The sequence below is a fragment of the Humulus lupulus genome, chromosome 5 (genome assembly GCF_963169125.1).
Source record: "Humulus lupulus chromosome 5, drHumLupu1.1, whole genome shotgun sequence".
In the NCBI taxonomy this organism is placed as follows: domain Eukaryota; kingdom Viridiplantae; phylum Streptophyta; class Magnoliopsida; order Rosales; family Cannabaceae; genus Humulus; species Humulus lupulus.
In genome coordinates, this window is record NC_084797.1 from 11,542,134 (window position 1) to 11,568,629 (window position 26,496).

Genomic DNA, 26,496 nt, shown 5'->3' on the forward strand with positions numbered 1-26,496 from the left:
TTGGCTCACGGGTGCTTCGTGGTGCAGGTAAAGGTAAGAGCAATCTTGATCAGCCCTGATTTAGAGAGTTTTGGGAGCAAAATGTACATGAACAACTGCATAGCCGCCACGGTTGAGGGGAGACAAGGACAGGAGAACCATAAACATCTGTTTTGCCTTTAGAATGACTAGTGGTTGTCGGTACACTGGACATTTTGTAAACAGACTTTTAAATGTTGCTTCTTTTGGGATCCCATGTTTAAAATGTTTAATAATATGAAAAGTTTCTTTTCAGACCAAAACCCTTTTAACCCTAGCTCATTCATGATCTCAATAACACGTTTTTAACTAAATGACTTGATTAACAAATCCTGCACCTTTATAAATACACAGTGTAACGGTCTTGGCTATCCAGGGCGTTACATATTGTTAGTTTATTTCATCAACTAATTATTTAGTTTTTTCTTTTATAAAAAAACTATTATTGTTTTCAAAGTTATTATTGTTAAGTTTTCTAAATGTAATTTGTAATTAAGTTAGTATTTAAATTTGGAAATAAAAGAATTGGATATGGGCCCTACACATGTCCACCTTCCCCACTTAAGGAACCTGGTAGTGACAAAAGTAAGAAAAACGTAACATTCGATATTTTTGCCGACGAAAAAAAATTAAATATATGTGTATAACATTAAAAATATTATGTATTTATGCCGCAAACACTCATTTAATTTCAGTCAATGGGATTCACAAATATATAAACTTTATTTTGTAATCTCTATTCTATTTTCTTCAAATACTAATTTTAAACAGTTGTTCTATAAAAATTCTAAAATATCCATCATCTTTTATTATTTAGAAAAGGACCGAAAATACACAATAAGTTTTTCATACAACCTTTTATCATAAACTATAATTAATGAGCATGGTACCTTTTAATTAAAATACTTAATACAATTGTTAAGCTAAATGCATTATAGTGTTTCATAATTGATCCACCTTTCAAACATACTGAAACATTCTTTAGGTTTGTACTGAGGAGCTGTATGCCCTGCTCCCTGCATATATTCAAACCAAATTCAATAAATAGTGTTATTGTTATAAATACACATTTTTTTTAATCAGATCAAATTAATTAGGGAAAAACAAAATCTTGCCTTGACAGTTGCATATGTCATCTTGTTGGAGTAACTCATTGTGTATCTGTCCAATTTAACAATATTTTAATAAGCTTTTTATTTTCAGAAACTCCACAAAAGAACTAATTATTCCTATCTTGATAGACTTGAGTTATAATTTATAGGGTTTATATTTTTTTGGACCCTGTGTTTTTTTCCATTATCTGTTTGAATATTATATTTTGACAAATTACTTTTTGGACCTTATATTTTGTAAAATAGTTAAAATAGAACCCTAAACCCGATTTTAGTCAATGTTTTCTCAACTAAAATCACAAATAATTTACCAAACTAACAATTCAGAACAAAAATAAAATCATTATGCTTAAAAACTGTATTGTATTCAATTTTTTCTTCATCAAAATTGACTTTAGGGTTCTATTTTAACCATTTTACAAAGCATAGGGTCCAAAAAATAATTTTTCAAAACACAGGGTCCAAATAGATAATGGGAAAAAACACAGGGTCCAAAAAGGTATAAACCCTAATTTATATTATGTCAGTAAAAATAATTATAAAAAGAAAAACTATACATACATTATTAATGATTTATATATATAGAGAAAGATGTTATGGTATGTACTTGCTGGGACATCATTTTTTAGGTATATTGTAACTCGGATGTTTTTATATGATGAGGTATATTGTAGCTACTTAAAATATTTTGTAAAGTTTAAAAAAAAATTGAATAATTTATGTTGTCGAAATGTAGATTCAAATAGTTTATTGCACATGTGCATGTGCATGTTTTTTTATACGCTTGTGAAATATGCTATTTGAAATTCTATTTTTTGCATTCTAAATTATTTAGAATTTCTTAAAATATTTACAGAATACCTAAATAACTACAGTGTACTCTGTCATATAAAAAATTAGAGTTACAACTGATCTATTTACCAAAAATATAAGAAAAAAAAAACATACCTACACGTCAAAAAAAAAAAAGAACATACCACAATCACTCCATATATATATATATACTTACCCTGCAACTTCACCTTCAACAATCCATGGCCTCCAATCTTGTACAATGGAGTAATTTAAAGACCTTATCCATGCTTCAGTTGACATGGATGGAATTACCATGTCATGATCTCCACTAGTCAACAAATTACCAAAGAAAAAAAATTATTATTTGTTTAAGAATCTATTTTATAATAAAATAATTTGTGTTTTCAGCATGTGAATAATTTTTTTTTCTATGAATGTGTATATTGTAGTTATTTAGAGCATCATATAATTTTTTGAAAATTCTAAATAGTTTACAGTATCGAAAATAAGGTTCAAATATTTTGTTATAGGTGTAATTATTTTTCTTATGAGTGTAGAAAGTAACTTATTTAAATATTGTTTTTGATACTATAAATTATTTTTAATTTCTCAAAAATTTATAAAGTGTTTTAAATAACTACAAAATACATAGTTATAAAAAAAATGGAAAAAATTATTCACATTCCAAGAAAATACCAAGAGAGTGCACTGGTACACCCACACAACAAAAGGAAGAAACATTTCCTATAGAACTTAAACATCTAAAAATTTCAAAAGCAAATGAAAAATCAATTCCAAACAAGAAAGAAATGATACATGCAAACAATTATAGAATATTCTTCTATATTCCTATTTTTCTAAGTGTAAATGCCTCCTCCCAATCTTTTTTAATTTTTTTGGTTGGAAATGATTATTTTAATTACAGTTTTAAGTCTGTCAATGTATTTTGTAGTTTGGCAGAAAAGCTATATATTGAGAATAATGCAGTTTCATAAGAAATGATAAGCTACCGTGCCAATTCTTTTACTTATACTTATATATCAACTTTCTCGGTAAAACTTAGTTTGTTATTTCTTAGTTAGGTTTACACTAGAATTGTAATAAGTATGGTTGATATACCAATTATAACTATTGTACTTTTTAATAATAATGGTAGTTTTTTTCTAAAAAAAAAATATAATAAAATCCTTTCGGAACATCAACTTATATATGATGATTTACTCCATTTTTTAAAATACATCTCCAAAATACATATTTTTCTATTTTACATCTAACTTTTACATTACATCATATATCATTTTTTCTATTTTTTCTTATATCATTTAAATACTATATTTTTAAATATTTTCTATTAATTTTAAATATTTTCTTTAACTATCAATAATATCATAATATCTTTTAATATTTAAAAAATCTACCTATATATCATATCACATAATTATATTATAATACTACCCATAAAAAAATAACAATAAAAATTTATTAAAATGAAATATAATAATATTATAAAATATAAATAAAACTCATTTACTAGGTATATAACTATATATATAAATATATAAAAAAAAGAAGAAAAAAAGAAAGAGAGAGAAGAGCATATATATATTTGTGTGTGATTTTATGTGTTTGTGAATAATGTAAGAGAGAATATGAAAAACTAATATTATATGTTTACATAGATGAATAGTGTATTACAAATATAGCTATATACTATAGATGAATGTAAATTTTTTTGAAAGATAAAACATCTACTGAAAACTCATTTTAGTTCATTTTTGTATAATTTTACCTATTTAGTTATTTTATATCACACATTGAGAGTGCTATAATGGTTTGTCGCCATCACTCTGTCTCAATGATTTTATTTGGGTCTACTTTTGCTTATTTTTCAAGACACTAACTTATTTCTTTAAGCAGTGCCCAATTAGAAACACATAATATTAAATATGACAAATGAGAGAAGCTAGGATCATTTTGTACCGTTTTTGAATGGTATTAAAATATAGCTACCCTTGAATTTTTCTGTTGAAAAATAATTAGTATTTTGTTTGATTATTTATCTAATTGTAAAAGGTTTGTTATTTAAAATTAATAATGATAAAATGTACCTGTATATTAAAGATCGGTAGCCTCTAATACTCAAATTTTGATGATACATAACAGCACTATAAACATCATATGTGTAATGGTTTCTTATGTAGGCATTGCATCGATTCCATTCTCCTATACTTGCCTGTACAACATCAAAAGAAGAAAAATAAACCTTTGTCATGCTATATGTTTTGCATTTTTCATTATAACAATAATCAAACTATAATTAAATTTTATATTATTTGTTTAGTACATATTCTAAGAGGATCACAATAACTCATTTATTCTATCTTTTAAAATTCATCACCAATTTTTTTTTTCTATTTTACAAACTAACTATTACCATATACTATATCTAAAAAATTAGCTTTTCAATTTTTTTTATCAAATATAATAATTTTATTTACTTCAAAATATAAATGAAATACAAAATAATAAGAAAAAAGAAGAGATATTAATAAATAAAAATGTTTAAATAATGAATAGTGTACTATAAATGTTGAGAATTACTAAAACAAAATGTAAATTTTTTTATATTTTAAGTGATTTTTAGTATTAAAATACAAAATCTCACATAAAATTTAAATTTCTCCATAAAAATTTGGTGCTATTATAACACTCTATGACATGACATAATACATTGTCTTGTCTTACCTTATGGATATGAAGGGCTTGGCGAACACTATTGTCATTGGCCCAATAACTGGCAAGCAAATAATCATATTCCTATGCACAAGAAAACGATTAAGTCAAATTTCTATAGCTTTTTTTTGTTTTGTTTTGTTTTGTTTTGTAATTAATTAAACCAAAACCACGTAATAATAATAATATAACTCAATTTCTTAATTGTATTACTCGACAACCGAACTCAGGAATTGGCGTATCAGAATGCAACCATCTTCTCCTTTCACTTCTAATTTTATTATTATTTTGTGGTTTTGTAAAAGATTTGTTGCAGTTGGGCTCCAAAATCTGTTTCATAAAAATTCCTGAAGTGCACTGTAATCAAGTAGAAATTGTTTAAATAAATTAGCCTTGTATATGAACAATAGAGTATATATATAATTAACAATATAATGACATGGTATAGGAAGTAACTGATAGGTAAATATTTTTTTTCTACATTAATTTTGAAATTAGTTATTTTTTTGTTATAATTAATGTTGTTTACAACTAATGAGAGATATTTGCTATATTTATAAATTGACATTTATTTGAAAAAGTAAAAAGTTTACAATATTATATTTTCATAATAAATACACATTTTTCATCAGATAACTCTTCAAAAAATTTGAAAAAATAAAAATTTATTTTTAGAAATATTAATTAACAACTATAAATATAGATCATTGATCTTAATTCAATGATTAATATTAAAGTAATCATCCATGGATAGTAATCATTAAAAGCGCACCCATATATATATATACATATATTGCATACCTCTTCATAAGTTTGAAAAGCTTTGAGACACTTGGAATTGCTGGGATCTATGTCCCTATACTCTCCTCCGCAACTTTTCTCTAAAGACTGAAAAAATGTATAAAATTTGTGTTTTGACAGTGAGCTTGTTTCTTGAATAGCATAAATTAAAATGAGCGTTGATATTTGATATTTTAAGTTGTCCAACAACACATGGATTGGTTAGCGATATTCTATAATATTTATTAAATTCAAATATGTGGGACCCGATAGTATATTGCACCTATAGCGGTACGTCACTTCCTTATAGTGTTGGGCACCAGTGGCAGTGATGCCCCTTAACAATTCTCAAATTAAAACTAATAAGCATTGGAAGTATTGAATAAGTAGAGTGTTTTCAATGTATGTATTTAATTAATTTGTATATTAAAAAACAAAAAGTAATATTTACCTTGTAGAGTTCGTAAGAAATAAGTGACATTCCACGAGCAAAGGGGATTCTGTAATTGTCACTTGATGGATCTGTCACTGGATTCCCTAGTATGTATCCCTAAAACAATTCTATTTGTCAGTTTCTACTCATTATAAAACTCTTATGTTCTAAGAAAACATTTCAAAGAAAAAAAATTGATTATGTATAATTATTATCATTATTAGAAACCTTAAGATCTATAGGTCGTAGGGTGCCCTCCACAATACCTGCACCATGGCCAGAATTAGTATATCTATAAATATATTTATTTAGCAAAAATTTTATAATTGTTCTCCAATTAATGTCAATAATGAATTGTATACTCAAATAATAATAATAATGACATAAAAGTAATTGTTTAATGTTGATGCAAATTTGCATTATGTTATATTTTATGTCAAATATGACATAATTTTAGTGCGTGTTAATACATAAAAAAATTGGTACTACATTAGAGATGTTCTTAGTGTTAAGAATAATTAATCGACACCACCTAAGTGCCATAACATAACAAAACAAAATAAATAAATAAATAAAGATAATACACCGTTGATTGTTATAAATCATGTCACAATATCCACACAAACTCACACTTAAAAAAATAGGTATTAAAAATTACAATTAAATAACTAGCATAATTTCTGACTATTTATATTTTTCCAAATAAAGTATAGACCAGAAAATTGATGGTTATAAATCATATCACATTATTATTTATTTGTGTACATGTGACTATATATATGACTAGGAGTGTGAAGACGTGATGGAAGAAAATTATATATATTATATATCTTTTCTGTAACGACCCAAATTCGCTAATAAGGCTTGGAGCCTTGACTAGTGTGTCTGGAGGGCAATAATTGTTAAACTGTATTAATTTATGTGAATTTAATGAATATGTGGTTAGAATGCATGTTTAAGTGAAATAAATATGCATGTGGGCCCCATTTGGTTGTTAGGGGAAAATTGGTAATTCTAGCCCGTTGAGGGCATAAATGAAATATATGTGATGTTGTTGATATAACGGTGATATATTTGTGATGTACGTTCCGAGACGGTCCTAGGGAGCTAATTAGTTTAAAAGTCACAACGGGATTAAATACCCGGCTCGGGAGGAGCCTAGGGGAACTTCGGGAATATAATTAGGTGATCGGGAATTATTGAATAGCGGTTAGCAATAACAATGGTTTAGACATGTCGAGAGTAATAAATGGGGATTTTTAGGTACACTTGAGGATTTAGCGGGGTGTGTCAAAAGACAAAATTGCCCTTGGAAGGGTTTGAGAATTTGAGTTAGCTTAAAGGGTATTGAGGTCATTTTAGGCAGATGGATAAGCTCAATTTTGGGGCTGGGACTCTAGAATCAGCTAGCAAAAGAAGATAGAAGAACAAAAAGGGAACCTAATCTCTCTGTCTCTCTCTCTATCGATGCTTTCTTTCTTTTTCTCTAAGGTGACTGGTTTTGAAGGATTCTAGGCTAGAGTTAAAGGGATTCAAGGCTGGGAATTGGGGGATTGACCCAGGCTCAAAGGTAAGTTATATTCAGTATCTTGATTGAATTCTGCAGAGAAATATTAAGGTTAACAACTGATATGTGTGGCTGTTTGGTAGATTCTTGGGGATGAAGCTTGCCTAGGTTCAGTTTGGGAATAAGAGGGATTTGCTTGGAGTTGGACTTGGAGAAGGCTCAGGGGCGAATTTTTACTTGAGGTAAGGGTTTTATGTATCTCTGTTATGTATTAGCTGCTGTGGTTCAAGTTTCTGGTTTATTGGTTTAAGTTTTATAAAGTTTTAAGCCAATTTGTGAATTGGGGATTTGATTGTGTGTTTAGGCTTGTTGTTGATGTTTCTGAGTTGTTAGATACTTTATATGGGGTTTTGGATTGAATTTGAGACTTAGGTATGTCTTGGTATTGATTTGGGAGTGTTTTGGCTCGAGAAAATGTTGGGGAAAAATGATAAGTGAATTTTAGATTCACTTATTAGTGTCATTTTATATCTAATTTGTAGGTGTTTAGGGTGTTTTGTTTGGTTTTATGCTTGTGTTGTGTTTGTGTAGGGTCCAAGGAAAAGTGGCGTGAAATTTGTACAAAACGGAAGTGAAACGAAGAAAAATAAAAAATTCGTGAAATAGGGCTGCATCGCCATATTCAGGGGCTGCATCGCTATTTCTGGCTTGAATTAGGGCTGCAGCGCCATCCTTAAGGGCTGCAGCGCCTGTCTGAAACAGAGAGCTCGTTTTGGCACATTTGTGGCGCAGCAGCGCCTGTTTAAGGGGCTGCAGCGCCGGGAGCCGTACGGAAATTTTAAATTGCGATTTTTGAAGGGAAAAAGAGGGCTTTTTGCAAGGGATATATAAGGAAAAGTTTAATTAGGGTCTAAGGACGTTTTGGAGGGGATTAGATCAGAGATTAGAGGCTTGGAGAAGAAGAAGAGGCTAGACATCATCAAGATCATCACCATTACATCTAGTTTATTTCTTCTTCCTTTCATTTTTAGTTTGTAATGGAGAACTAAACTCTTTTTGTGCTAGAGTATTAGATGAATCTATTTGATTATTGAATTGTGGTTTTTATTATTATTTCTATGAAGTTCTTCTCGTTTGTTCATATCTTCTTGATTTAATTTTCTCATATTAATGTTTGGCCATCATTATTGTGAATTGAAATCTAGGGTTTATGCTTGAGAAAGATAAACGTAGATTGGACATAAGAAGATTTGACATAGAGTGATTGTGAGATTGAGAGATTCCTTGAACTCTATGAATTTGGCTTAGAATAACTATTGCTTAATGACGTCTTGATTAATTAATAGTGAATAGAGATATCATATTGATTAATTGAGATTAATTGCATATATGCTTGAGAGAGATAAATGCATTATATTAGAATTCTTGAAATTACAAATGAGGAGAACTAATTAGGATAATAAAGAAACCAAGTTCATAATTGAATAGTGAAATCATTACTCTAGTACATTTATCTTTTATTTAATCACTTTCCAAGAGCATTAGATTTGATTTTCTTGTTATTTCATATTCTTTATTTTATTGTTAATTTATTTATTGGCTTTTCTAATTAAAATTATAGACTTAACAGTAATAGTAATTAGTGAATTTAATATTTAATCCCTGTGGGTTCGACATCTTTTAATTTAAAACTATATTGCAATACACCGTACACTTGCGGTAGAAAAATTCGTATAAAAAAACTCAGAATTCTGGGTTCGCGAAGGGGCGCCGTGATGAACCCAAAACGGGTATGTTTAAAAATTTATATATCGCAAGCGCACGAATCGTCCATATAAAATAGTGATCGTAAGCAAGGATGTCGAACCCAAAGGAGTTGTCTAAAATCGAAAAATGAAACTATTTTAAATCAAAAGTAATAAATTCTAACCTAGTTCCAAAGATTGATGAGTTTTAATATTATGAACATAAAATAAAAGATTGAAAAATAAAGCTATTTAAGAGAATAAAAATAAAGCAATAATGAGTTGAAAATAAGTGTTAAAAGAAAAGATTATTAAGATACTAGAATCCACAAAATGTAAGTTTAATAATATTTATTAGTATATTGATTCCCAAGTTTTAGTGATAGTTAAAATATTTTAAACTATCATTTTCCAAAAAGATTTATAATTTTAAGCACAAATTTCTTATAAAAAGATAGGATTTTTCTTCACTTTTCAAAATTATAATTTCAAAGCATTTAGTGTAAATCAATCTAATGAAATAACAAATAAATCAATGAACATTATTTATAAGGCAAAACATAATATTTTTGTTCTAAGCATGGATGTGTACAATTTAATGACACATCTTACACAAAGAATATTATGTTTATGCACTAATGAAGAACAAAGTGTAAATATGTTCTAACAATCTAAAATACAAGATATTTAAGATGAAAGAAATATATGAAGAAGAAAAATCCATAGACTTTGTTGCATTACAAGGGAAATCAACATACAACATAAATATTACCTAGTTACAAGTTGCTTCATCATGATCTTAATAATCTTATGAAAAAGATTAGAAGCACATAACTAGAGTAGAAATTACAAAATAAATGACATACATACTTGCAAAATGCTCTTGAAAAACCCAAATGGAAGAGAGAATGGTAGAGAGAAAATGAGAGAAAAAGATGGTAACCAAAAAATTAAGCATACCAAAAATGGTCTTCAAAACCCCTATTTATAGCCAAAATGACATTATTAAAATAATCAATTTAAATTAAGTAAATTGATTAAAATAATAATAATATGGTAAATAGGGGTAAATTGTAGGAGTGATGATGATTTTGGGGTAAAAAGTGTATAGAAAATGGGTAAAAAGTGGCATTTTGAGTCTAGGGGACAATTGGTACATTTAGACATTTTTTAGGCTAAAAAAAAATGACAAAATGCAGCATTTAGGCTGCTGGGTGCCAGGCGGATTCGGCTGGGCTCACTGGGCCTGGCAGATGGCCTTTGGAGGCCCAATTGGGCTGCTGGATTTTGGCAGCTGAAGAATGGTGTGGGAGGCAGCTGGTACGGATGGAAGGCTGGAGGAGAAGTGGCATCTGATCACAGCTGGGCGTGGAGGAGAGGCTTGGGGACAGCTGGCGAAGCTTGAGGCAGCTGGAGCATTGATGTTGAGGCTGAACCGAGTGGAAGTGCACAGTGACGTGGCTGGGCGTTTGGGCCGTGGTGTGGGCCTGGGCCAGAGGACAGGCGGGCTGGGCCTGGGCCACGGCTGGGTTGAGTGGAGCAAATGGCCTTGTGCCAATTTTTCTAATTCCTTTTCACAAAAGCCACTCTTCTATCTTCCTTTTTCCCAAAACTATAATATAATTCCTACAAGATAAAAATAAATTAAATAACAATCAAATATTTTCAAATATAAATAAATCATATTAATTATTTTAAAAATATTGATTATAACTTAATTTAATATAGCATTTAAGTTCACAAGAATTACACTTTTACTTCTAACTTAACAATACAAATTAAATTACAACATATTATAATAAAATATCTATAAAAACATATAAAAATCTAGAAAACTACAATAAGACTAATAAATTAAAAATTACATAAAAACTTAATAAGTTAATTAAAAACTCAAGAACTAAGCAACAATTATCATATAAAATATGGTAAAATAACTCTATTTTGTAGAGTTATCACACCCCCAAACTTAAAGTTTTGCTAGTCCTCAAGCAAAAGAAAAATTAAAATACACATATCTATATATATATATTTTATTGGTGATATAAAAATGATTTTCTCAAAAATTGCACAATGAAAATAAATCTCAGAAATTATTATGAATAAAATTTAAGCTTATGTAATTAATTAAATTGTCAATTTTGCTTTTAGAAAATAGGTTTTCATTAAAATTATTTTTCACTTAAACTTATAGGAAATAAGAATGTTTTATGAAAAATGTAATTTTTGTTACAAGCAAAATTGACCCTATAATTAAAAACAAAGCTTAAAAATTATTCATATTTTTAAGAGAATTAAATTCAAACTCAATCAGGATTTTTATCATTGAAAATTAAAAATATCACCAAATTTTTTTTTTTAATATATTATTATTTTTTTTGAATTTTTATGAAAATGAACAAATAAATAAAAAAAATTAACAAATCAACAACATATAAATAAATAAATTTTTTTTTTTTCAAACAAACATAAATAACATAAATAAAACACAAAACATACACAATAAAACATAAATAACATAAATAAAACACAAACATACACAATAAAACTCGATACCCCCAAACTTAATTTAAGCATTGTCCTCAATGTGTCAAAATATAAATATAAATTAAAATTGACAAGAGTGTAAGGTTTAGAATGGTCGTACCTTGATATTGTGCAATGCGAAGAGAGAACAAGATACAACTAACAAAAATTAAATCACACATAAAACAACAATACAAATAAAACACAAGTTATCAAGATCACATAGGAATTAAAGAGCATGGTAAACAGGGTCCTCAAGGAGTATCTCATCCACTTCATCAGATTTTAATTCTAAAAATGGTTTTAATTTTTGTCCATTAACTTTAAATATATCACCATTTTTAGGATTTTCAATTTCAATAGCTCCATGTGGAAAAACAATACGAACAATGTAAGGACCGGACCACCTAGAGCGTAACTTTCCCGGGAATAAATGCAAACGAGAGTTGTATAAAAGGACTTTCTGACCTGGATAAAAATCTTTTCTCAAAATATTTTTATCATGGTAAAATTTCATGCGATCCTTATACTTTTTTGAATAGTCATATGCATCATTCCTAATTTCGTCTAGTTCATTTAGTTGAAGTTTTCGTTTTTCACCTGCCTTGTCTAAAGAAAAGTTTAACTGCTTAATTGCCCAAAAGGCTCTATGTTCTAACTCATCAGGTAAATGGCACGCCTTCCCATACACAAGTCTGTAGGGTGACATGCCAATGGGCATTTTGTACGCGGTACGATACGCCCATAATGCATCAGTGAGTCTTAAGGACCAATCTTTCCTAGTTGGATTCACAGTTTTTTCTAAAATGTGCTTAACTTCCCTATTAGACACTTCAACTTGACCACTAGTTTGTGGGTGATATGGTGTTGAGACTTTATGTGTAATGCCATATTGTTTCATCAAATGTTCAAATGGCTTATTACAAAAGTGAGTACCGTTATCACTAATTATAGCACGTGGTGAACCAAAACGGGAAAATATATTTTCTTTTAAAAACCGAAGCACAACTTTGTGGTCATTAGTGTGGCATGCAATAGCTTCAACCCATTTAGACACATAATCAACTCCAACAAGAATATAAAGATTACCAAAAGAGTTAGGAAATGGTCCCATAAAATCAATGCCCCAAACATCAAATATGTCAATAATAAGAATAGGATTTAAAGGCATCATGTTTCTTTTAGTTAAACTTCCTAACTTTTGGCAACATTCACAAGCTTTACAATAAACATATGTATCATGAAAGATAGTAGGCCAATAAAAACCACATTGTAAAACTTTAGCAGCTGTTTTCTTACCACTAAAATGTCCTCCACATGCATGATCATGACAAAAAGATATGATTTTAGATTGATCACAGTTTGGAATGCATCTTCTAATTATTTGATCAGGGCAGTATTTAAACAAGTAAGGATCATCCCAAATAAAGTTTTTCACCTCAGAATAAAATTTAGATTTATCATGCTTAGACCAATGAGATGGTATTTCATTAGTGACCAAATAATTAACAATATCAGCATACCAAGGCAATGAAGAAATATACATCAATTGTTCATCAGGAAAAGTTTCAGTGATAGGAGTGGGATCATGTATAGTTTCAACAACTAGTCTAGATAAATGGTCAGCAACAACATTTTCAGATCCTTTTTTATCACGTATTTCTAAGTCGAATTCTTGTAAAAGCAGGATCCAACGGATCAAACGAGACTTAGCATCTTTTTTCGATAAGAGATATTTTAATGCAGCATGATCAGAATAAACAATAATTTTAGATCCTAACAAATAAGATCTAAATTTCTCCAATGCAAAAACAACAGCAAGCAATTCTTTTTCGGTTGTGGAGTAATTTAATTGAGCATCATTTAAAGTTTTGCTAGCATAGTAAATTACATGAGGTATTTTTTCAAGTCTTTGTCCTAAGACAGCACCTATAGCATAATCAGAAGCATCACACATTATTTCAAAAGGTATTTTCCAATCAGGAGGTCGAATAATGGGTGCAGTAGTCAACAAATTTTTTAATTTTTCAAAGGCAACATGGCAATTATTATCAAAGACAAAAGCATTTTCTTTTCCAAGTAAATGGCATAAAGGCCGAGAAATTTTGCTAAAGTCTTTTATAAATCTTCTATAAAAACCGGCATGGCCTAAGAATGATCTAATTTCTTTCACAGTTTTAGGTGGGGGAAGTTTTGAAATAAGATCAACTTTAGCTTTATCAACTTCTATTCCCTCAGACGATATTACATGACCTAAAACAATTCCTTTTTTAACCATAAAATGACATTTTTCCCAATTAAGCACAAGGTTTTTCTCTTTGCAACGAATTAACACAAGTGAAAGATGATGCAAACATTCATCAAAGGAAGAACCAAACACAGAAAAATCATCCATAAATACTTCAAGAAATCTTTCAACCATGTCAGAAAAAATCGAAATCATACACCTTTGAAAAGTCGCAGGTGCATTACATAATCCAAAAGGCATGCGACGATAGGCAAAAGTCCCAAAAGGGCATGTAAAAGTAGTCTTTTCTTGATCTTCTGGGGCGATGGGGATTTGGTTATATCCTGAATACCCATCAAGAAAGCAATAATATGCATGGCCAGCTAATCGTTCAAGCATTTGATCAATGAAAGGTAATGGAAAATGGTCTTTTCTAGTAACATTATTCAACTTTCTATAGTCTATGCACACTCTCCACCCCGTTTGTACTCTAGTAGGGATTAATTCATTTTTCTCATTTTCAACAACCGTGATCCCAGATTTCTTAGGCACAACTTGAACTGGACTAACCCATTGACTATCAGAAATAGGGTAAATGATACCTACGTCTAACAATTTTATGACCTCTTCTCTAACTACTTCTTTCATATTTGGATTTAGCCTTCTTTGACATTCCCGAGAGGTTTTAGCATTCTCTTCTAGATGGATTCTATGCATACATATGGATGGGCTAATTCCTTTAATGTCTCCAATGGTCCAACCTATGGCTTCTTTATGTTTTCTAAGGACATCTAACAATTTATCTTCTTGTTCTTTATCTAAAGCAGATGCTATGATAACAGGTAAGGTTTCAGATTCTCCTAGAAAAACATATTTTAAATTTTCTGGTAAAGGTTTAAGGTCTAACTTTGGAGACTCAGAAATTGATTGAACATGATCTAAGGGTGAAAAAGGTTCAACTTTGGTTTCATTTAAGGGTATAGGCTCTACCAAAGAATTCACATCATCATTAGAGTCAACAACATGCAAGTTTATACCAAAGTATTTTTCACAAAAATCAAGTAAGTCATTTCCATCATCTTCACAAATACTATCTATCATGTTAACTTCATGCATTTCTTCACACTCAACAGATTTAGCAACATTAAAAACATTCAATTCAACAGTCATATTTCCAAAAGATAATTTCAAAACACCATTACGACAATTTATGCTTGCATTAGATGTAGCTAAGAATGGTCTACCTAAAATGATAGGAATTTGAGCATGCATATTTTCCACAGGTTGAGTATCAAGAACAATGAAGTCAACAGGAAAATAGAATTTATCAACTTTTATCAAAACATCCTCTATAATGCCTCTAGGAATTTTCACAGAACGATCGGCTAATTGAAGAGTTATAGAGGTAGGTTTTAGCTCACCAAGACCAAGTTGCTTATAAACAGAATAAGGCAATAAATTTACACTAGCACCCAAATCAAGTAAAGCTTTGTTAATAAAATGATCACCAATAATGCATGAAATTGTGGGACACCCAGGATCTTTATATTTAACAAGACTCTTATATTGAATAATGGAACTAGCTTGTTCAGTTAAAAATGCCTTTTTAGGAACATTAGTGTTTCTTTTAACAGTACAAAGATCCTTTAAAAATTTAGAGTAGGCAGGAATTTGTTTAATGGCATCTAAGAAAGGGATATTGATACTAACTTGTTTAAAAACTTCTAAGATGTCATTATATTGGCCGCCTTTTTTAATTGGAAGTAATCTTTGTGGGAATGGGGCTTTCGGAATAAAAGGATGGATTGGAGTTTCTTTGTTTGATGAGTCATTGAGATTAGAACTAGAAGGCTGACTCTTTTCTTTTTCTTTTTCGTTTTCAACCTCGGGTATGTAATCGGGTTTGACAATTTTCTTTCTAGACCTAAGAGTTGAAATTGATTTGACTTCTCCATTATGACTAGACTTTCCTATCTCATATTGACCTTTTGGATTAGGGATAGGTTGACTAGGGAATGTTCCTTTTTCTCTATCAGCTAAAGCAGTGGCGAGTTGTCCTACTTGTGTCTCGAGTTTGGTAATAGATTGAGATTGATTTTGTAGGATTTGTTGGGTGGATTGCATAAATTGTTGTAAAGTATCTTCTAAGGAAGGTTTTCTTTGTTGCGGATATGGTTGATTTTTTGGGGCATGAGCTTGGTTTTGTGTGTTGTATTGGTTCCCTTGATTCATTTGGGGTTGGTTTTGTCTCCATGAAAAGTTCGGATGGTTTCTCCAATTTGGATTGTAGGTGGACGAAAATGGGCTATCATTTGGTTTCCCATAAGTATGAAGTGCATTGGCCTCCTCAGAAAAGGCTTCTTGGTAGGAAGGGCATGATTGGGCATTATGGCAAGGACTAGAACATATAGAACAAACATCTTTTCTAGGTTGAATTGGAGAGTTTATAGTTTGGCTTATGGCTAAAGCTTCTACTTTTCTCGCTAATTTGTCTAAGGATGTTCTTAAGTCTAACTCTTCTTTTACTTCATACCTTCCTCCTCTTTTTGGTGAATTAGTTGACCTAGACCTAGGATCAAAATAATTCCATTGTTGTGAATTGACAGATAAATCTTCAAGGGCGTCTCACGCCTCTTGTCCTTGAAATTTTAAAAAATTTTCAGTATGCATAGATTGAATCATTTGACGATTAGAGGGAGTCAAACCATCATAAAAATATTTTACAAGTCTCCATTTTTCAAAACCATGATGAGGACATTTTAATAATAAATCTTTAAATCTTTCCCAACATTCATAAAACTCTTCATTATCTTTTTGAAAAAACTCGGAGATTTCTCTCCTTAGACTATCAGTTTTAGACATTGGAAAAAATTTCAACAAGAATTTATTATAAAGTTGATCCCAAGTAGTTATAGACCCAGTGGGAAGGGAATTTAACCAAGCTTTTGATTTGTCTTTTAATGAAAAAGGAAACAATCTTAGTTTGACCGACTCATCAGAAAAATTTTGAAATTTAAATGTTGAGCAAATTTCTAAGAAATCTTTGACATGCATGTAAGGATCCTCTCTATCTAACCCATAAAAAGATGGCAACAATTGAATGATTGCTGGTTTAAGCTCAAAATGAGTAGCAGAAGTTGTAGGTAAAACAATGCACGAAGGAGCATTAAATGAAATAGGTGCAAAATATTCAAGCAAAGTTTTTTCAGGCACAACATTTTCATCAACAATATTAGCAATAGGTTCCATGATGCTCAAATTTTTACTAACACTTTCAATTTCAAATAAAGATAAACGTCTTTTTACTAATCGTTTTTTAGAGTTACGTTCCCAATGATGCATACAATTTTCACAAACAAGGCAACAAGGATAATCTCAAACAAGCAATTTTCTGATGTGGAAGATCAGTTAAAACTGCAACCACAGAGCATACTTATAATTTTTAGAGATTTCACAACAATATAATTCTTATGGTTTACTTGTCCCCAGGCCTATTTGATTCCACTTACTCGCGCACTACTAACAACTCCCCGAGGTTAATTAGTAGAGGCGGATGGGAATTTTGTTCAAATTTCCTTTAAGCAAAAATTGCTTATGGTGAAAGGACAAGATTTAGGTTTTTTTTTTTTTTTTTTTTCAAGTATTTTTCACAATATTACACTAAAATATTAAAGAAGACAAAGAAAAATAAGGAAAAAATTAAATAAGACTAAAATTTAGGCAAAAGTAGGGAGGCATAGCATGCCATCAACCATAACAAAATTAAGGTAAAAACTAGGAGGCACAAGTGCCATCAACTTAAACATAAGATAGAGGACTAGGAGGCAAAAATTGCCATCAACTAGCTAAGAGGCAAAATTGCCATCAACTAGTAATTTGCGGAATTTAAATAAAATAAAAATACAACAAAATAAATAAAGAAAATTACACAAAGGTTAGGAGGCACAAGTGCCGTCAACTAACAAAGATATAAAAGAAATAAAATTACAACAAAATTAGGAGGCACAAGTGCCATCGACTATAAAAATTTAAAAGGATAGATAGGAGGCACAAGTGCCGTCACTAAAAAAAAACAATAAATATAGAAATATAAGTATATTTTTTATGGGTGGTTGAACCGTCCCAACTTTCTTTTTATCTTTTTTTTTATAGATATATATTTTTTTAGGTTTTTTTTTTTTTTTAAGTGCAAGAATTAAAATAACTAGTAGAAGAATTTACTAACCTTGAGATAATTTTTGTTTCTTTTCTCTTGCAACTCCCCGGCAACGGCGCCAAAAACTTGATGAACCCAAAACGGGTATGTTTAAAAATTTATATATCGCAAGCGCACGAATCGTCCATATAAAATAGTGATCGTAAGCAAGGATGTCGAACCCAAAGGAGTTGTCTAAAATCGAAAAATGAAACTATTTTAAATCAAAAGTAATAAATTCTAACCTAGTTCCAAAGATTGATGAGTTTTAATATTATGAACATAAAATAAAAGATTGAAAAATAAAGCTATTTAAGAGAATAAAAATAAAGCAATAATGAGTTGAAAATAAGTGTTAAAAGAAAAGATTATTAAGATACTAGAATCCACAAAATGTAAGTTTAATAATATTTATTAGTATATTGATTCCCAAGTTTTAGTGATAGTTAAAATATTTTAAACTATCATTTTCCAAAAAGATTTATAATTTTAAGCACAAATTTCTTATAAAAAGATAGGATTTTTCTTCACTTTTCAAAATTATAATTTCAAAGCATTTAGTGTAAATCAATCTAATGAAATAACAAATAAATCAATGAACATTATTTATAAGGCAAAACATAATATTTTTGTTCTAAGCATGGATGTGTACAATTTAATGACACATCTTACACAAAGAATATTATGTTTATGCACTAATGAAGAACAAAGTGTAAATATGTTCTAACAATCTAAAATACAAGATATTTAAGATGAAAGAAATATATGAAGAAGAAAAATCCATAGACTTTGTTGCATTACAAGGGAAATCAACATACAACATAAATATTACCTAGTTACAAGTTGCTTCATCATGATCTTAATAATCTTATGAAAAAGATTAGAAGCACATAACTAGAGTAGAAATTACAAAATAAATGACATACATACTTGCAAAATGCTCTTGAAAAACCCAAATGGAAGAGAGAATGGTAGAGAGAAAATGAGAGAAAAAGATGGTAACCAAAAAATTAAGCACACCAAAAATGGTCTTCAAAACCCCTATTTATAGCCAAAATGACATTATTAAAATAATCAATTTAAATTAAGTAAATTGATTAAAATAATAATAATATGGTAAATAGGGGTAAATTGTAGGAGTGATGATGATTTTGGGGTAAAAAGTGTATAGAAAATGGGTAAAAAGTGGCATTTTGAGTCTAGGGGACAATTGGTACATTTAGACATTTTTTAGGCTAAAAAAAAATGACAAAATGCAGCATTTAGGCTGCTGGGTGCCAGGCGGATTCGGCTGGGCTCACTGGGCCTGGCAGATGGCCTTTGGAGGCCCAATTGGGCTGCTGGATTTTGGCAGCTGAAGAATGGTGTGGGGGGCAACTGGTACGGATGGAAGGCTGGAGGAGAAGTGGCATCTGATCACAGCTGGGCGTGGAGGAGAGGCTTGGGGACAGCTGGCGAAGCTTGAGGCAGCTGGAGCATTGATGTTGAGGCTGAACCGAGTGGAAGTGCACAGTGCCGTGGCTGGGCGTTTGGGCCGTGGTGTGGGCCTGGGCCAGAGGACAGGCGGGCTGGGCCTGGGCCACGGCTGGGCTGAGTGGAGCAAATGGCCTTGTGCCAATTTTTCTAATTCCTTTTCACAAAAGCCACTCTTCTATCTTCCTTTTTTCCAAAACTATAATATAATTCCTACAAGATAAAAATAAATTAAATAACAATCAAATATTTTCAAATATAAATAAATCATATTAATTATTTTAAAAATATTGATTATAACTTAATTTAATATAGCATTTAAGTTCACAAGAATTACACTTTTACTTCTAACTTAACAATACAAATTAAATTACAACATATTATAATAAAATATCTATAAAAACATATAAAAATCTAGAAAACTACAATAAGACTAATAAATTAAAAATTACATAAAAACTTAATAAGTTAATTAAAAACTCAAGAACTAAGCAACAATTATCATATAAAATATGGTAAAATAACTCTATTTTGTAGAGTTATCACGCTGCGGCCCTGTTCTTCTGCGCCGCGGCGCTAGGTTGCATCAGGGAAGGAGGCCACGCTGGGCGCTGCGGCCCTTGAGGGCTAGTGCTGCGCCCCTAGGCCATTTCTGGGTAAGGGAAAATTCAGTTTTTAGGCTTTTGCTCAGGGGGCTCGGGGGACGCTTTCGCCACCTTGTGTGGGGGTCTGAGAGGTCCCAAGAGCTCGGGATTGGTTCCGGGAGATGTTTTAAATTGGTTAATAATGGGAATGCTATTTATGTGTTGTGACTAGGTTCTCGGAGAGGCTCGGATTAGAGGACCGTGCTCGAGGGTTCAGTGCTTAAGGAGCTCGGGACACAGGTAAGAAAATCACTGTTCCCATAGAGCTTGTATGCAGGGCTGAGCCCAATATGTTTGAATTGCAGGGCGTAGCCCTTTGATTGAATTTGTTAGTATTTAGTATATGTTTGTTATGCTATGAATGCGATAAGGTGAATGTCCGGCGAGAGCCGGGAACAGTGCAGGCCGAGGTCGGCAGGGGTCGGGAACGCCGTTGGGCACGTTGAGTGCTAGTCCGAGTACGGCAAGGGGCCGGATGCAGCGTTGAGCACGTGGAGTGCGAGTTGCCAGGGTGAGACCCTAAAGGATACCTGGGATATCCTCACAGTGTGGACCGCGAACCCAGGGCTTGGTAAAGCGCCTGGGACGGCATGGCCGTATGTGTTTAGCCTATTGGTGGCCTGATTATATGCTAAGTATTTGTTATGCATATGTTATCTGCTTGTGAGGGTTTTCTTGCTGGGCTTCGGATCACGGGTGCTCTGTGGTGCAGGTAAGGGCAAGGAGAAAGTCAACCAACCACGAGTACGGAGAGCGTGAAGCGGTGCGTACATGTTTGGCCTGCCTAGCTACCACGTCCAGTGGTTTTGGGAGATGATTGTACTAAAACTTAGATTTTGTCGTCTAGTCGACTTAAATTTGTAAATTATATGTTGTAAATATTTGTAAACAGTTTCTTGGGATCCCAAGTGTCAACCACTCAATGATTTATAGTAAATGGAATTATTTTCAAAGTTTATTTCACTGTTTATGATTTAATTACACTTTTGACCTAAAACCTCGATTAGCGAGTTAAATGCACGTTTTGAAACTCACTTAGTGACGACTCTAAGGTAGTAGGACGTTACATCTTCTATATAATAAGTGTGTAGATAATAGAAATTTTTTGTTTTAACTATTTTTTATTATTTTTCGTTAACTTTAACATAATATTCTTATATTTTAAAAGTAGATTGTAAACATAAACTTAAATAAAATAAAATAACTAATTAATTAAACAAATTAAAATAAGATGTTTTTGAGATGTTTTACCATGATAATTATTTAAAAAATAATAAAACCATACATCATCCAACTTAAATAAAATTTAATTAAACATAAACTTAAACTTCACGTATTATAATAATATCATATTAAACATATAACATAATATAATCTACCATCAACTAGAAACAAACTTCTTTTTAAAAAAAAAAAAAAAAACTAACAACAAACATAAATTTAAAATCCATGTATAATATTAATATTATATTAATCATATAATATATAATTTTTTGTTGTCACTGTCAAATTAAAAAACTAGAACAAATATAAACTTAAACAAAAATTAATTAAATAAAATATGATATTTTGAAGATATTTTTTGATAATTTAAATAATTAAATCATATTTATTTAAAAATAATAAAGCCTTATATATCATTTTTTTATCTTATAAATTTGTATGATAGTTTATTTTTTATCAAGCGATTAGAGCTATTTTTTTCATCAAATTCACCAAATGACATTGCGAGATATATTATTCTACACTCTACACTATGACTTTTACTATTTTTATTTTATAGTATTATTAATTTCTTTTTAAATATTATTGTAATTTATATATATGTCATGTAGTCATATAAATATATTTATTTATGTCAATATATGTAGAGATTATTAATATATATATATTTATATATACTATAGAACTGTAATTTATTCAATTATATATTGAAGAAGAAAAAAGTGAGTCGGTTTTTATTAAAATTATAGACAATGTTTTACCATAATTTTTTAATACCATGCATTATATTAAACATATTTTATGATATTGTTTATTTATTTAAAATTTATATGATAATTAAAAAAATAATAAAAATAAATATATGTTTTAAATTATTAGTTTAGTGAATTGTTTATTATTTTAGCTCAAAATTTTTTGATCAAAATCCAATTTAGAATTCTATTCGTAATTTTATATTACTTTGCCCACCGTTTTATTCTTGGTTGCCGTTTAATTTGTTTGCATATCATTAGAGATTTGTTGGGTCAAGAGAGGGACAATCTTGCCAGAGTAGGAATCCCCTACAACGAATAATGAATTTGATTTGAATTCTCGATGATTAACCAGCCACTGCACACAATTTATTTAAAATAAAAATTGAAAAATTAATAAAAAAATAAAGAATAAGTAAATATCTGTGAAATAAATATCTTTTAAGTAAAATAATTTGCTTCTAAATCTTTGTAATTGTTATCACAAAATTTAAACAGTATTATCGTTAATGATGTAGATCAGAGAAGTAACCCCTACCAACTAATTTTTATTTATTTTTTTCAATTTCACTACTTAATTTATACATATAAAAGAAATTCACAATACATAACTAAAAAAAAAAAGGTAACTACAACATTCATAGAATTAACCAATAATAAATCAATTCACAAAAAATGTACTCACCTTTTTGAAGAATTCAACCAGATGGTCCACTTGAATGAAATCTCCAATTTGATAAGCTAACGAAGTTTTTGAATAGGAAAATCCGGCCTTAACCGGAGAATCCACAAATATTATATTTGATATCTGTAACTCAATAAATATCATCCAAATTACATGTTATCAAATTAGAGAAATTTGTGAAAATTAACTATTTTCTTTAAGTAATTTTGTACTCTGACTTACTTTGGATAATTTTTTGTAAAATGGTATCTGTCTAAAATTCGATCAGTTGTCTAAATTTTTCGACCACCTATGTAAATTTTCTAATAGCTAACTAAATTATGAGATATCATTTTACAAAAAATTATTAAAATTAGACTAGAGTGCAAAATAACTTATTTTGAATAAGGACCCTATCAATAATTGTCTCTATATAATATTATTAATTATAAATAATCATAAATCCTTTCACCTACCTTGCTCCAGGAGTACGGATTTAAAACCAATGTGGGTAGGCTTCCATTGTATGGTTCAATCTTATAATTTATTGGACCTAAAAGAGTAAATATAATAAAATTTAATCTTTTTATTATATAAAATGATAAAATTTTGTAGAGGGAATATACTCATTTGGTACCCTGTGTTTTTGCAAAGTATCATTTTGATACTATCTGTTTTCAATAATGCTTATATGATACCCTGTATTTTAAAATCGTACATATTTGGTACCCTAAACTCAGATTTGATAGACAAAATTTTGTCAATATGATCAAATCGTCATCAGTTATATGTAGTTATGTAATTAAATTTAAATTTGTAACTTACATAATTGATAGTAGTTTAATTAAATTGACAAAATTTTATCTATCAAATCTGAGTTTAGGGTACCAAATATGTACGATTTTAAAATACAGGGTACCATATGAGCTTTATTGAAAACAGAGAGTACCAAAATGATACTTTGCAAAAATATAGGGTACCAAATGAGTATATTCCCTTTTGTAGATTCATATAATGTAGTTAATTAATAATATTTTAATAATAAAACAAAAGAAATTAAAGAAAAAAACATATTAAATTTATAATGGGAATGAGTTGTTTCTGTTGATAATATAATTTTCTTTTCTCAAGTTCAACATTTTTTTAAAATCTATTCAATATAAAAAGTGTATAGATAATGAAATTTGTTTGTATTAATGATTTTTTTCATTAACTTTAACGGAATATTCTTATATTTAATAGAATATTTATATATTTAACGGTAGATTGTAAACATAAATTAAACTTAAGTAATATTAAATAAATAATTAATTAAACAAATTAAAATAGGATATTATTTTAGATATTTTACACTGATAATTATTTAAAAATAATAAAACCATATATTTAATAACTTAAACTTAATATTATATTAAACATATAATATACAATCTTTTGTTGTTACTGCCAAATTCAAAAACTAAAACAAACACAAACTTAAACTAAAATTAATTAATTAATTAATTAAAATAGAATATTTTTAAGATATTTTATTATAATTTAAATAATTAAATCATATTTATTTAAAAATAATTAAATCATACCTATCATTTTTTTTATCTAATAAATTTGTGTGATAATTTGATTATTATCATGTGACTGAAGCTCTTTTTCTCCATCAAATTCACCAAAGGACATTGTGAGATACATTATAAACTAAAAATATTTGATGCATGTATACTACTGTTTACACTTTGACTTTTTCTATTATTATTTTATTTCTATTATTAGTTTCTTTATAAATATTATTGTATTTTATATCTATATCATGTAGCTATGTAAATATATATCTATGTCAACCTTGCGTTTAGATATCATATATGTAGAGATTATTGATATAAATATTTATATATACTACTGAACTATAATTCATTTTATTATATATATTTAAAAAAAAAATAATCAACATGTTTTATTAAAATTATAGACAATATTTACAACTTTATAACTAAGCAAATGTGCATTGCACATTGCTTCTACCTTGTATACATTTAAATTTGTTGGTTTTTCCTTTTCATGTAATTTTAGGCTTTTGCAAAAGTCACACCATATTTCGTTATTAATAAAGTCATGATATAAAAAAATAGTCATAAACAAACTCTTAAACAAAATTGTACATCTTAAAAATATTATTTTATTATAGATATTTTAGTGAAAATACAAAAGTTATTTTAATTAAGGGAATTAGTGGCAAAAGTATCTAATGTTTTAAAAAAAACTTGTGAAATAGTACTTAGGTGTCGTTTGGTTGGAAAGAATGAAAATTGATGAAAAATGAAAGAGAATGGGAAAATGAATATGAATGGAATGGAATAAAAATTAATATAAATAAAAATAATAAGGTATTTCCTTCCATTTTCAAATGGAATATTCATTCCACCAAAAATGTGGAAGAATCATTATGTTGGAATGACATTCAAATACTCTAAAATGCAACCAAACAAAATAATTGAATGAAAATTGATTTTTTTCTATTCCATTCCATTCTATTACCTCCAACCAAACATCGCCTTAATCTTTTTTTTGTGGCAAAAGTATCCAATGTCAAGTTCTGTTAGTATTTGTTGGTACACCAAGTCAGATTTTAACAGATCTGTTAGGGTGGATACTGATAGATACTAACAGAACTTGACATTTGGTACTTTTGCCACAAAAAAAAGATTGGGTACTAATTCACAAATTTTTTAAAACATTGGGTACTTTTACTAATTCACAAAATTTTTAAAACATTGGGTGCTTTTGCCACTAATTCCCCCTTTTAGTTATTATTACATCAATTAGTCTTTGTCTTATATATTATTAATTGATGGTAAAAATTTGCGTCGAAAATTAATTAGTATAATAGGTTGCACTAAGTAGTCTTTTTTACAGTAAAACTTAGTAAATAATTTAAAAATTTGCACTTAAATCACTAAATAGTTATTTTGGCGGCAAAAATCAGTACACATGTTGCACTGAAATCACTAAGTAATTTTTTGGTTGCAAAAATTAGATTTACCTATTTCATAGGCGAAACCAGACCAGGAAGAACATCCAGGGCCACCTGTGAGCCAAATCAAGAGAGGGTCTTCCTTTGGATTCCTCTCTGACTTGACAAAGTAGTAGAACAGCTGGACATTTTCGGATTCACCCACTCCTATGTACCTAATATATCCACAATTATGTTATATTGTAGATAATTATAGGGTCAAACTGCTTAAATCTCTCTAAAATGTTGAAAGCTTACCCAGTTTCCAGATGAAAGGGCAGTGGTCGTCCTCGGAAGCCTGGGAGATATTTGACCACAGAAGCAGCATATACTTCAACCTCTACAGATCGAAGCACTACCAGAAGAACCAAAAGAAGAGCAATTTTACTCATTGTTAATCTGGGTCTTTGAATTTCAATGCCTATCTATGATTTCATATATGTATAAGAAGCAAAGACAGAGGACCCCACTCCAGTGTAGTTGTAGAAATAGACAATAGTGTAGTTATTGTACATTGACTCTTTAAAATAAATAAAAGCAAAGAGACCCCACTCCAGCAATTATATTATCTATTATTTTCTCAGTGTTTTTTTAACCTATGTTTCATGAACATATATTTACACACTAGCTTTACACCATTTAAAAAAAAAACTTGTTCTAG

General features: G+C 29.5%; 1 protein-coding gene and 1 non-coding gene across 2 annotated transcripts; one reads left to right on the forward strand and one right to left on the reverse strand.

Moving 5' to 3' along the window:
* Positions 1-804: 804 nt before the first annotated feature.
* Positions 805-26,303, reverse strand: LOC133834445 (serine carboxypeptidase-like 11). The gene is made up of 14 exons (XM_062264057.1): positions 26,094-26,303; positions 25,866-26,011; positions 23,305-23,381; positions 22,850-22,972; positions 22,420-22,522; positions 6,100-6,137; positions 5,890-5,988; positions 5,460-5,546; positions 4,872-5,015; positions 4,671-4,742; positions 4,034-4,158; positions 2,140-2,253; positions 1,134-1,179; positions 805-1,034 (listed from the first exon to the last, which is right to left on the reverse strand). Exons 1-14 carry the CDS (start codon positions 26,225-26,227, stop codon positions 951-953), a joined length of 1,392 nt encoding a protein of 463 aa, XP_062120041.1. The 5' UTR covers positions 26,228-26,303; the 3' UTR covers positions 805-950.
* Positions 16,617-16,723, forward strand: LOC133780900 (small nucleolar RNA R71). Its single transcript, XR_009869707.1, has one exon. It is a non-coding gene; the product is annotated as a small nucleolar RNA R71 (small nucleolar RNA).
* Positions 26,304-26,496: the final 193 nt, after the last annotated feature.